We start from the raw sequence: 12,418 nt of genomic DNA, 5'->3' as shown, positions 1-12,418 counted from the left end.
AATCAGACCCTACTAGTAGGTTAAAGAGCCTACTAGACTCTACTAAATCAGACACTACTAAATCAGACCCTGCTAAATCAGACCCTACTAAATCAGACCCTACTAAATCAGACCCTACTAAATCAGACCCTACTAAGTCAGACACTACTAAATCAGACACCACTAAATTTGACACCACTAAGTCTGACACCACTAAATCAGACAATACTAAATCAGACTAGAGGTCGACCGATTAATCGGAATGGCCGATTAATTAGGGCCGATTTCATGTTTTCATAACAATTGGAAATCATTATTTTGGGGGGCTGATTTGCCGAATATATATATATTTTTATTCCTTTATTTAACTAGGCAAGTCCGTTAAGAACACATTCTTATTTTCAGTGACGGCCTAGGAACGGTGGGTTAACTGCCTCGTTCAGGGGCAGAACAACAGATTTTCACCTTGTCAGCTCGGGGGGATCTAATCTTGCAGCCTTACAGTTAACTAGTCCAACGCAATAACGACCTGCCTCTCTCTCGTTGCACTCCACAAGGAGACTGCCTGTTACGTGAATGCAGTAAGCCAAGGTAAATTGCTAGCTAGCATTAAACTTATCTTATAAAAAAACAACCAATCATAATCACTAGTTAACTACACATGGTTGATGATATTACTAGATATTATCTAGCGTGTCCTGCGTTGCATAAAATCTGGCATAAACATTAATTCAAACAGCACTTTCCTGCGTTTTGCCAGTAGCTCTTCCTTGTGCGCCAAGCATTGTGCTGTTTATGACTTCAAGCCTATCAACTCCCGGGATGAGGCTGGTGCAACTGAAGTGAAATGGCTAGCTAGTTAGCGCGCGCTAATAGCGATTCAAACGTCACTCGCTCTGAGCCTTCTAGTAGTTGTTCCCCTTGGTATGCATGGGTAAAGCTGCTTCGATGGTGGCTGTTGTTGTTGTGTTGCTGGTTCGAGCCCAGGGAGGAGCGGGAGAGGGACGGAAGCTATACTGTTACACTGGCAATACTAAAGTGCCTATAAGAACATCTAATAGTCAAAGGTTAATGAAATACAAATGGTATAGAGGGAAATAGTCTTATAATTCCTATAATAACTACAACCTAAAACTACTTACCTGGGAATATTGAAGACTCATGTTAAAAGGAACCACCATCTTTCTTAGCTTTCTTACATACCATATATTGCACTTTTACTTTCTTCTCCAACACTTTGTTTTTGCATTATTTAAACCAAGTTGAACATGTTTCATTAGTTACTTGATGCTAAATTGATTTTATTGATGTATTATATTAAGTTAAAATAAGTGTTCATTCAGTATTGTTGTAATTGTCATTATTACAAATAAATAAATAAAAAATCGGCCGATTAATCGGTATCGGCTTTTATGGTCCTCCAATAATCGGTGTCGGTATCGGCGTTGAAAAATCTTAATTGGTCGACCTCTAAATCAGACCCTACTAAATCAGACCCTACTAAATCAAACACTACTAAATCAGACCCTACTAAATCAGACCCTACTAAATCAGACCCTACTAAATCAAACACTACTAAATCAGACCCTACTAAATCAGACCCTACTAAATCAGACCCTACTAAATCAGACCCTACTAAATCAGACCCTGCCAGTAGTGAATAAATAGGTTTCCTTCCATGGAGAAATGCAGCATATGATATCAACTGATATGTAGCCATTTATCTATCAGTCTACAGATTCACACTGCAAACATTGTTTGGTTATTTATGTACCCAAGGTGATTGTATAGCATGACTGTGTGTGTGTGATGTGGTCACAAGAAAGATTACAGTGAAGAAAGATGGAGAGAGAGAGACGGCGTGCAATGGTCATGAGGAAAATGATCATTAGGCTGTAAAATGTCAAATGTGTTTGCTATCAATGTAGGTGTGTGAGGGAGACTATACCCACACACACAGACAGACAGACAGACAGACAGACAGTCTCCTCTCCCTGTCACTCTCTCCTTCCCTATCACTCTCTCTCTCCTTCCCTATCACTCTCTCTCCTTCTCTATCACTCTCCTTCTCTATCACTCTCTCTTTCTCCTTCCCTATCACTCTCTCATTCCCTATCACTCTCTCTCGTTCCCTATCACTCTCTCTCTCACCTTCCCTATCACACTCTTTCCCTATCGCTCTCTCTCTCCTTCCCTATCACTCTCTCTCCTTCCCTATCACTCTCTCTCTGTCCTTCCCTATCACTCTCCTTCCCTATCGCTCTCTCTCTCCTTCCCTATCGCTCTCGCTTTCTCCTTCCCTATCGCTCTCTCTTTCTCCTTCCCTATCGCTCTCTCTTTCTCCTTCCCTATCACTCTCTCTTTCTCCTTCCCTATCACTCTCTCTCGGTCCTTCCCTATCACTCTCTCTGTCCTCCCCTATCACTCTCTCTCTCCTTCCATATGACTCTCTCTCTCCTTCCCTATCGCTCTCTCTCTCTCCTTCCCTATTGCTCTCTCTTTCTCCTTCCCTATCGCTCTCTTTCTCCTTCCCTATCGCTCTCTCTCTCTCCTTCCCTATCGCTCTCTCTCTCTCCTTCCCTATCGCTCTCTCTCTCTCCTTCCCTATCACTCTCTCTCTCCTTCCATATCACTCTCTCTCTCCTTCCCTATCACTCTCTCTTTCTCTGTCGCACTCTCTCTCTATGTCGCTCTCTCACTCCTTCCCTATCAATCTCTCTCTCCTTCCCTATCGCTCTCTCTCTTTCCCTATCGCTCTCTCCCTCTTTCCCTATCGCTCTCTCTTTGTTTCCCTATCACTCGCTCTCCTTCCCCATCACTCGCACTCTCTCTTTATCGCTCTCTCTCCCCAACGCTCTCTCTCTCCTTCCCTATCACTCTCTCTCCTTCCCTATTGCTCTCTCTCCTTCCCTATCGCTCTCTCTTTCTCTATCTCTCTCTCTCTTTCCCAATCGCTCTCACTCTTTCCCTATCGCTCTCACTCTTTCCCTATCGCTCTCTCCCTCTTTCCCTATCGCTCTCTCTTTGTTTCCCTATCACTCGCTCTCCTTCCCCATCGCTCGCACTCTCTCTCCATTGCTCTCTCTCCCCAACGCTCTCTCTCTCCTTCCCTATCACTCTCTCTCCTTCCCTATTACTCTCTCTCCTTCCCTATCGCTCTCTCTTTCTCTATCTCTCCCTATCTCTCTCTCTCTTTCCCTATCGCTCTCCCTCTTTCCCTATCGCTCTCACTCTTTCCCTATCGCTCTCTCCCTCTTTCCCTATCGCTCTCTCTTTGTTTCCCTATCACTCGCTCTCCTTCCCCATCGCTCGCACTCTCTCCATCGCTCTCTCTCCCCAACGCTCTCTCTCTCCTTCCCTATCACTCTCTCTCCTTCCCTATCGCTCTCTCTCCTTCCCTATCACTCTCTCTTTCTCTATCTCTCTCTCTCTCTTTCCCTATCGCTCTCTCTCTCTCTTTCCCTATCGCTCTCTCTTTCCCTATCGCTCTCTCCTTCCCTGTCACTCTCCCTCCTTCCCCATCACTCTCTCTCCTTCCCCATCACTCTCTCTCCTTCCCCATCACTCACTCTCTCCTTCCCTATCGCACTCTCTCTCCTTCCCTATCGTTCTCTCTCCTTCCCCATCGCACTCTCTCTCCTTCCCTATCGCTCTTTCTCTCCTTCCCTATCGCTCTCTCTCTCTTTCCCTATCGCTCTCTCTCTCCTTCCCTATCGCTCTCTCTCTCCTTCCCTATCGCTCTCTCTCTCCTTCCCTATCGCTCTCTCTCTCCTTCCCTATCGCTCTCTCTCTCCTTCCCTATCACACTCTCTCTCCTTCCCTATCGCTCTCTCTCTCCTTCCCTATCGCTCTCTCTCTCCTTCCCTATCACTCTCTCTCCTTCCCTCTCTCTCTCCTTCCCTATCGCTCTCTCTCCTTCCCTATCACACTCTCTCTCCTTCCCTATCGCTCTCCGTCTCCTCCCTATCGCTCTCTCTCTTTCCCTATCGCTCTCTCTCTCTTTCCCTATCTCTCTCCTTCCCTATCGCTCTCTCTCTCTTTTCCTATCTCTCTCTCCTTCCCTATCGCTCTCTCTCTCTTTTCCTATCTCTCTCTCCTTCCATGTTGCTCTCTCTCCTTCCCTATCGCTCTCTCTCTCTTTCCCTATCACTCTCTCTCTCTTTCCCTATCTCTCTCTCTCCTTCCCTATTGCTCTCTCTCCTTCCCTATCACTCTCTCTCCTTCCCTATCGCTCGCTCTCTCTTTCCCTATCTCTCTCTCCTTCCCTATTGCTCTCTCTCCATCCCTATCGCTCTCACTCTCTGGTGGAAGAGTGAATCTGGGATGCAGTCTCTTTCCCTATCAGTCCTTCCTTATCACTCTCTCCTTCCCTATCGCTCTCTCTCTCCTTCCCTATCTCTCTCTCCTTCCCTATCGCTCTCACTCTCTCCTTCCCTATCGCTCTCACTCTCTCCTTCCCTATCACTCTCACTCTCTCCTTCCCTATCGCTCTCACTCTCTCCTTCCCTATCGCTCTCACTCTCTCCTTCCCTATCGCTCTCTCTCTCTCTCCTTCCCTATCACTCTCTCTCTCCTTCCCTATCGCTCTCACTCTCTCCTTCCCTATCGCTCTCACTCTCTCTCTCCTTCCCTATCGCTCTCTCTCTCTCTCTCTCCTTCCCTATCGCTCTCTCTCTCTCTCTCTCTCTCTCCTTCCCTATCGCTCTCTCTCTCTCTCTCTCTCCTTCCCTATCGCTCTCTCTCTCTCTCTCCTTCCCTATCGCTCTCTCTCTCTCTCCTTCCCTATCACTCTCTCTCTCCTTCCCTATCGCTCTCTCTCTCTCCTTCCCTATCGCTCTCTCTCTCTCTCCTTCCCTATCGCTCTCTCTCTCTCTCCTTCCCTATCGCTCTCACTCTCTCTCTCCTTCCCTATCGCTCTCTCTCTCTCTCCTTCCCTATCGCTCTCTCTCTCTCTCTCTCCTTCCCTATCGCTCTCTCTCTCTCCTTCCCTATCGCTCTCTCTCTCTCTCCTTCCCTATCGCTCTCTCTCTCTCTCTCTCCTTCCCTATCGCTCTCTCTCTCTCCTTCCCTATCGCTCTCTCTCTCTCTCCTTCCCTATCGCTCTCACTCTCTCTCTCCTTCCCTATCGCTCTCTCTCCTTCCCTATCGCTCGCTCTCTCTTTCCCTATCTCTCTCTCCTTCCCTATTGCTCTCTCTCCATCCCTATCGCTCTCACTCTCTGGTGGAAGAGTGAATCTGGGATGCAGTCTCTTTCCTATCAGTCCTTCCTTATCACTCTCTCCTTCCCTATCGCTCTCTCTCTCCTTCCCTATCTCTCTCTCCTTCCCTATCGCTCTCACTCTCTCCTTCCCTATCGCTCTCACTCTCTCCTTCCCTATCACTCTCACTCTCTCCTTCCCTATCGCTCTCACTCTCTCCTTCCCTATCGCTCTCACTCTCTCCTTCCCTATCGCTCTCTCTCTCTCTCTCCTTCCCTATCACTCTCTCTCTCCTTCCCTATCGCTCTCACTCTCTCCTTCCCTATCGCTCTCACTCTCTCTCTCTCCTTCCCTATCGCTCTCTCTCTCTCTCTCTCCTTCCCTATCGCTCTCTCTCTCTCTCTCTCTCCTTCCCTATCGCTCTCTCTCTCTCCTTCCCTATCGCTCTCACTCTCTCTCTCCTTCCCTATCGCTCTCTCTCTCTCTCTCTCCTTCCCTATCGCTCTCTCTCTCTCTCTCTCTCCTTCCCTATCGCTCTCTCTCTCTCCTTCCCTATCGCTCTCTCTCTCTCTCCTTCCCTATCGCTCTCTCTCTCTCTCTCCTTCCCTATCGCTCTCTCTCTCTCTCCTTCCCTATCGCTCTCTCTCTCTCTCCTTCCCTATCGCTCTCACTCTCTCTCTCCTTCCCTATCGCTCTCTCTCTCTCTCCTTCCCTATCACTCTCTCTCTCCTTCCCTATCACTCTCTCTCTCCTTCCCTATCGCTCTCACTCTCTCCTTCCCTATCGCTCTCACTCTCTCTCTCTCTCCTTCCCTATCGCTCTCTCTCTCTCCTTCCCTATCGCTCTCTCTCTCTCTCCTTCCCTATCGCTCTCACTCTCTCTCTCCTTCCCTATCGCTCTCTCTCTCTCTCCTTCCCTATCACTCTCTCTCCTTCCCTATCACTCTCTCTCTCCTTCCCTATCGCTCTCACTCTCTCCTTCCCTATCGCTCTCACTCTCTCTCTCATTCCCTATCGCTCTCTCTCTCTCTCTCCTTCCCTATCGCTCTCTCTCTCTCTCTCTCTCCTTCCCTATCGCTCTCTCTCTCTCCTTCCCTATCGCTCTCTCTCTCTCTCTCCTTCCCTATCGCTCTCTCTCTCTCTCTCCTTCCCTATCGCTCTCTCTCTCTCTCTCTCCTTCCCTATCGCTCTCTCTCTCTCTCTCCTTCCCTATCGCTCTCTCTCTCTCTCCTTCCCTATCGCTCTCTCTCTCTCTCCTTCCCTATCGCTCTCTCTCTCTCTCTCTCCTTCCCTATCGCTCTCTCTCTCTCTCCTTCCCTATCGCTCTCTCTCTCTCCTTCCCTATCGCTCTCTCTCTCTCTCTCTCTCCTTCCCTATCGCTCTCTCTCTCTCTCCTTCCCTATCGCTCTCTCTCTCTCTCCTTCCCTATCGCTCTCTCTCTCTCTCTCCTTCCCTATCGCTCTCTCTCTCTCTCCTTCCCTATCGCTCTCTCTCTCTCTCTCTCCTTCCCTATCGCTCTCTCTCTCTCTCTCCTTCCCTATCGCTCTCTCTCTCTCTCTCCTTCCCTATCGCTCTCTCTCTCTCCTTCCCTATCGCTCTCTCTCTCTCTCTCCTTCCCTATCGCTCTCTCTCTCTCTCTCTCCTTCCCTATCGCTCTCTCTCTCTCTCTCCTTCCCTATCGCTTCTCTCTCTCTCTCCTTCCCTATCGCTCTCTCTCTCTCTCCTTCCCTATCGCTCTCTCTCTCTCTCTCCTTCCCTATCCCTATCTCTCTCTCCTTCCCTATCGCTCTCTCTCTCTCTCTCTCCTTCCCTATCGCTCTCTCTCTCTCTCTCCTTCCCTATCGCTCTCTCTCTCTCTCTCCTTCCCTATCGCTCTCTCTCTCTCTCTCCTTCCCTATCGCTCTCTCTCTCTCTCTCCTTCCCTATCGCTCTCTCTCTCTCTCCTTCCCTATCGCTCTCACTCTCTGGTGGAAGAGTGAATCTTGGATGCAGTGTTTCCTCATTAGTTCTTTGTCACATTGAGTGATCACTAAGTACCTCCTGGAATCAGAATGCAACTATTAAACACCAGCTGTGTGTGCAACCACTGTGTTAGTGTGTGTGTGTGTGTGTGTGTGTGCATGCGTACGTGCTTGCGTGTACACTTACTGGTGCATGGCATGGATGCAGGGTCAGTCTCTGAGCGGAAGTAGCCCTTGTCACAGGCACAGGATGTGGATCCCTCTCTGACAGAGTAGCTGTGGAGAGGACACTTGGAGCAGGCACCGTCTGTGGCCAGGGCACGGTAGTAGCCAATTTTACAGGCTGTAAGAACACAGATAGCGAGAGAGACAAAGTCAGTCGGCAGGGAACATAGAACACTCACAGGGAGTACACACTACAAGATAGTAAAACCACTCACTGTGTAATGCTGCTCTCTGTCAATCATATCTATTTCTCTCTTTCTGGCTTTCTATTTCTCCTTCTCTTGTTGGGCGATTCAACAAGCTGACTGAGGTTTCTATCTTCTATTCATTTTCTCCAGCTCTACCCACCTCTCCTCTCAAACCCAGACATTTCACCAATGCCCTGAGGCTGGCTTTCATCAGAATAATATAGAGAGAAGTTACCATACAAGAATTACAAAAAATATCACAGAACCGCCCCTCCTCCCTCTCTAGAATTAAACGATGCTTTATTGGCAGGGCTGCAATGTGCAACGTACGCAAAGCCATGGGCGTTCCAACACAATTAACAAACAAATGTCACCTCGTTTGGCCCAGTGTCTCCTCTGAGCCAGGTTCTCAGACCATAAGGCCTACACTACACTACAAATGCCTCAAATTGTAACCTAGGTGACACTTTTCTGACTATGGTGAAGGTTGGTGCTACCCTTTCCTCTTGACATTGACAGCTAAATCTGAGATCTCGGCTTTCAAGGAGTTCCTCTCTACTGTACCGGTTTCCAACATATCTGGGAAGTCTAGAGGGTTCCATTTCACCCAAGAGCACTGGACCAGAAGAGGAGGACAAAAGATGGATTCTGTGAGAGGTGCGGTTCAGACAGCCAGGATACCGATTGGGCCAAATAGCCTGTCAATCACTGAGTCATCGGCAGGACCAGCAAATGGCATTGAGCCCTGGCATTGAGCCCTGGGGTGTGTGTGTGTGTGTGTGTGTGTGTGTGTAACTCTGCTATGTTGACACTGTAAGTGTGTGTGTGTGTGTGTGTGTGTGTGTGTGTGTGTGTGTGTGTGTGTGTGTGTGTGTGTGTGTGTGTGTGTGTGTGTGTGTGTGTGTGTGTGTGTGTGTGTGTGTGTGTGTGTGTGTGTGTGTGTGAGGAATCATTTCCCTGTAGAATAAAAGTGTGTAATTATCTGAGTGTTTTATACAAGGCTGGGTAAGTCCATCAGTCCCAAAAAGGCATTCAAAGGCATGAATTTGTAAATCCATATTCATAAATTCATGAGACAAAACACAAACACTTTGAGTAGTGTTCAAAGTCCCACATGCATCCACCACGCTAACTCAAACTCATGCCTTTTCACACAGACTCTCACACACACAAGGAACACACACACACCTACCCACACACAAGAAAGTCCACAAACCCCAAAAAGTGAGGGAAATCCCTTACTCTGCGCCACAATAATGAAACTGGGCTCCTTTCCCTGTGTGTCTTCCTCTCCCTCTCCCGTTAACATCAGCTAGCCACAGGACTAGCATAGCCTTTGGTATCCCACAGCCCAGCTCAGCCCAGCACAGCCCAACACAGCCCAGCACAGCCCAGCTCAGCATAGCCCAGCGCAGCCCAGCTCAGTACAGCACAGCCCAGCTCAGCACAGCCCAGCACAGCACAGCCCAGCACAGCCCAGCCCAGTCCAGTACAGCCCAGCTCAGCACAGCCCAGCCCAGCCCAGCACAGCCCAGCTCAGTACAGCACAGCCCAGCTCAGCATAGCCCAGCCCAGTACAGCCCAGCACAGCCCAGTCCAGCTCAGCACAGCCCAGCCCAGCTCAGTACAGCCCAGCCCAGCCCAGCCCAGCACAGCCCTGCAAAGCCCAGCCCAGTACAGCCCAGCTCAGCACAGCCCAGCACAGCCCAGCCCAGCCCAGTACAGCCCAGTACAGCACAGTACAGCCCAGCACAGCACAGCCCAGCCCAGCACAGTACAGCCCAGCACAGCCCAGCACAGCCCAGTCCAGTACAGCTTGCTGCTTGCTACCTGCTGAGTATTTATCTCCACATCCCCTCCCAGTCAATCAGACCCAATCCCTGCCGCTTCACCAGCTAACGCTCAGCGCTAAGGTCCTCTTTGATTCACGCCGGCAGGGGTTAGAGGAGAGGAGAGCCTCTAGTCTTCTTCTCACAGTGGAAGACAGAGGGGAGGATTAAAACGGAAGGTGCTTTGTGCTATCTCTCTATCTGTTCAGGATCTTTGACAATCTTTAATGCCAAAATGCGTCACAGAGGCACGACAGGGACGGGTATTGTGTTGAGGGGTTGTGACTGTTTTGAGAGTTTTAAGAGAAACGCCAGGTTTAGGAGGGGGTTTTGTCAATGTGCTATGACCAGGAAGCTGACCGGGGGAGGCACGGGGGAAGTCCAGCTGGTTTAGACTGATCACCCCTCACTGAAAGCTGGGGGGAGAGTTAATTGAGGTCCATGCTTCTGGGTCTTTGAGCCATGGCCTCTGTGTAATGATAAAGAGAGGTTGAGAGTGGTGTGAGGAGAGATCCAGCTCACACTGTGCACGGCTGAGGAGTTTATTACTCTGTGATAATCAATCTGCCCTGAGGTGACCTCCACTACCAAATAGCCCCCGCCTTATTCTTCAGCAGAATTATTTGCAAACCCTCAAAATCCCCCTTTGACATAGAGATCGGTTGGCATCTTCATTATGTCAACATAGAGAAGTGTTTATAATGGTTTCTTGCCCTGCAGATAGGAAAAGGCACTAGGAAGAGAGGGTGAAATCCTAGTAAAGCTAGGGAATTTGCTTCCCATTAGGAGTTTTTGTGTGTGTCTGTGCCTGTGTGTGTCTGCGTCTGTGTCTATGTGTGTGTGTGTGTGTGTGTGTGTGTGTGTGTGTGTGTGTGTGTGTGTGTGTGTGTGTGTGTGTGTGTGTGTGTGTGTGTGTGTGTGTGTGTGTGTGTGTGTGTGTGTGTGTGTGTGTCTGTGTGTGTGTGTGTGTGTGTGTTTGAGAGAGAGCGCGAGAGAGCGTGAGAGAGCGCGAGAGAGCGAGAGAGAGAGAGAGAGAAAGAGACCACAATGCTGGGTGGTCTGGACGACTGAGGATTTACTAAGGAATCTCCCTTAAGACTACATGGATGTATCACCGCCCAGACCGGCCATGACCAACATGCACACAAACATTAACAGACACATACACACATTAACAGGCACACATACAGAGAAATTCAGAGAAAGTCATATGGGCTGGGCTGGGCTAGGTAAGGAGCCTTCATTATATTGTCTGATTCTCCATTAGCATTCACACAACCTTCCCTCTGTAATAGTATTTTTCTCTATATCCCCATTTCCTTTTCCTCATGTCCCTATTCCTCCCTCCTTCTCTCCTCCAATTCCTTCTCTCTCTCCCCAAGCCTCCTTTCAGAGCGGTAGGTTTTTGTCAGGTGCCAGATCCTGGTGCCGGGAGATCAAAGGGACTGGTGACTTACTGTTCTATTCTGGAATGGCTCAAAATGGAATCGACTGGGACATCGCATTCCTCCCTTCATCCCTATCGCTTCTTTCACTCATTCAACCCTCCTCTATTGCTTTAGTCTTTTCTTCGTCACCCTTCGTCACCCCTCTCTCCTCTCTCTGTGTTGTCTGTAAGCTGAAGCACATGTGGGGGTGTGGGATAAGGAGAGGGGGCTTCTGAGAGTTAACGAGTCATTTTGTTGGGGTGGTGGGGATTGTGTTGGTGAATTGGGCTCACCGTGTGAGACGATGGGAAAGTGGAAAACATCTGTTCAAAACAAAACGGCCGACGCGGCCATCTGCAAAAACCACACAAAAGCTGGCGATACAATGACAACTAACTACCTACACATCCACCGACTAAAAACTCAACAATGTCCTCCACACAATGACAACTACCTGCACATTAGTCTTCAAATAGCCCACAATATCCTCCACAGTAGCCTACTGAAATACACTAGCCCACACATCCAGCTACTAAAACTTCATCAACTGACCCGCACGCAAACCATGGCAGATACCCACTCACCAGGCCACACAACAAAGCTTCCTATACACACGAGACATAAAGCATGATAGAAAGAACGAACCCCATGAATAGCCAGCCAAAACCCAAGAATGCAACACACTAAACACACATAAACTGGGCTTTCCCAGACAGAACAATTGCTTCCTTTATACCGAAAAAGAATCAAGTTCAAACTATATCGTTTCCCCCTTTCTTCCAAATGCTTTGTTTTCTTTGTCTCAGTCCTAACAGACAGTGAGTGTTCTTCTGAAGGGGACTGAGGCGTCCTCACAAAGCCTTTTCTTTCACAACAAAGCCATCTGTTTTCAAACCTGAGGGCAAAGAGAGAATCTCCTTCTTTCCTCTACCTTAAAGAGCCAGCATGTTATTTTCAAACTACACTATATATACAAAAGTATGTGGACACCTCTTCAAATGAGAGGATTTTGCTATTTCAGCCACTCCTGTTGCTGACAGGTGTATAAAATTGAGCACACCGTCATGCAATCTCCATAGACAAACATTGACAGCAGAATGGCCTTACTGAAGAGCTCAGTGACTTTCAATGTGGCACCGTCATAAGTTACCACCTTCCCAACAAGTCATTTCATAAAATGTCTGCCCTGCTAGAGCTGCCCCGGTCAACTGTAAGTGCAGTTTTTGTGAAGTGGAAACGTCTAGGAGCAACAACTGCTCAGCCGCGTAGTGGTAGGCCACACAAGCTCACAGAATGGGACTGCGAGTGCTGAAGCGCGTATCGGTAAAAATTGTCTGTCCTTGCCCGAATTCATAGAGCCCACTGTAAGGTTTGGTGGAGAATGAATAACGGTCTGGGGTTGTTTTTCATGGTCTGGGCTAGGCCCCTTAGTTCCAGTGAAGGTAAATCTTAATGCTACAGCATACAATGACATTCTAGATAATTCTGTGCTTCCAAGTTTGTAGCAACAGTTTGGGTTCTCTCTCTCCCAGCTAGCAGACAGCCGGAATAAAACAGGTTTCTAAGTAATGGACTCACTACCCCTTCCCACGCACACACACAAACTCACATA

General features: G+C 48.6%; 1 protein-coding gene across 1 annotated transcript in view; it reads right to left on the bottom strand.

Moving 5' to 3' along the window:
* epha4l (eph receptor A4, like) overlaps window positions 1-12,418 on the bottom strand; it is a 106,518-nt gene that overhangs the window by 58,442 nt on the left and 35,658 nt on the right. Inside the window, exon 4 of the mRNA XM_042297578.1 lies at window positions 7,325-7,480. Coding sequence (XP_042153512.1) covers window positions 7,325-7,480 — 156 coding nt within the window. The remainder of the gene's footprint in view (window positions 1-7,324; window positions 7,481-12,418) is intronic.

This window comes from Oncorhynchus tshawytscha, linkage group LG14, assembly GCF_018296145.1.
Source record: "Oncorhynchus tshawytscha isolate Ot180627B linkage group LG14, Otsh_v2.0, whole genome shotgun sequence".
In the NCBI taxonomy this organism is placed as follows: Eukaryota; Metazoa; Chordata; class Actinopteri; order Salmoniformes; family Salmonidae; genus Oncorhynchus; species Oncorhynchus tshawytscha.
Note: the sequence above shows the minus strand (reverse complement) of the source record. Positions and strands in the feature narration are given on the sequence as shown.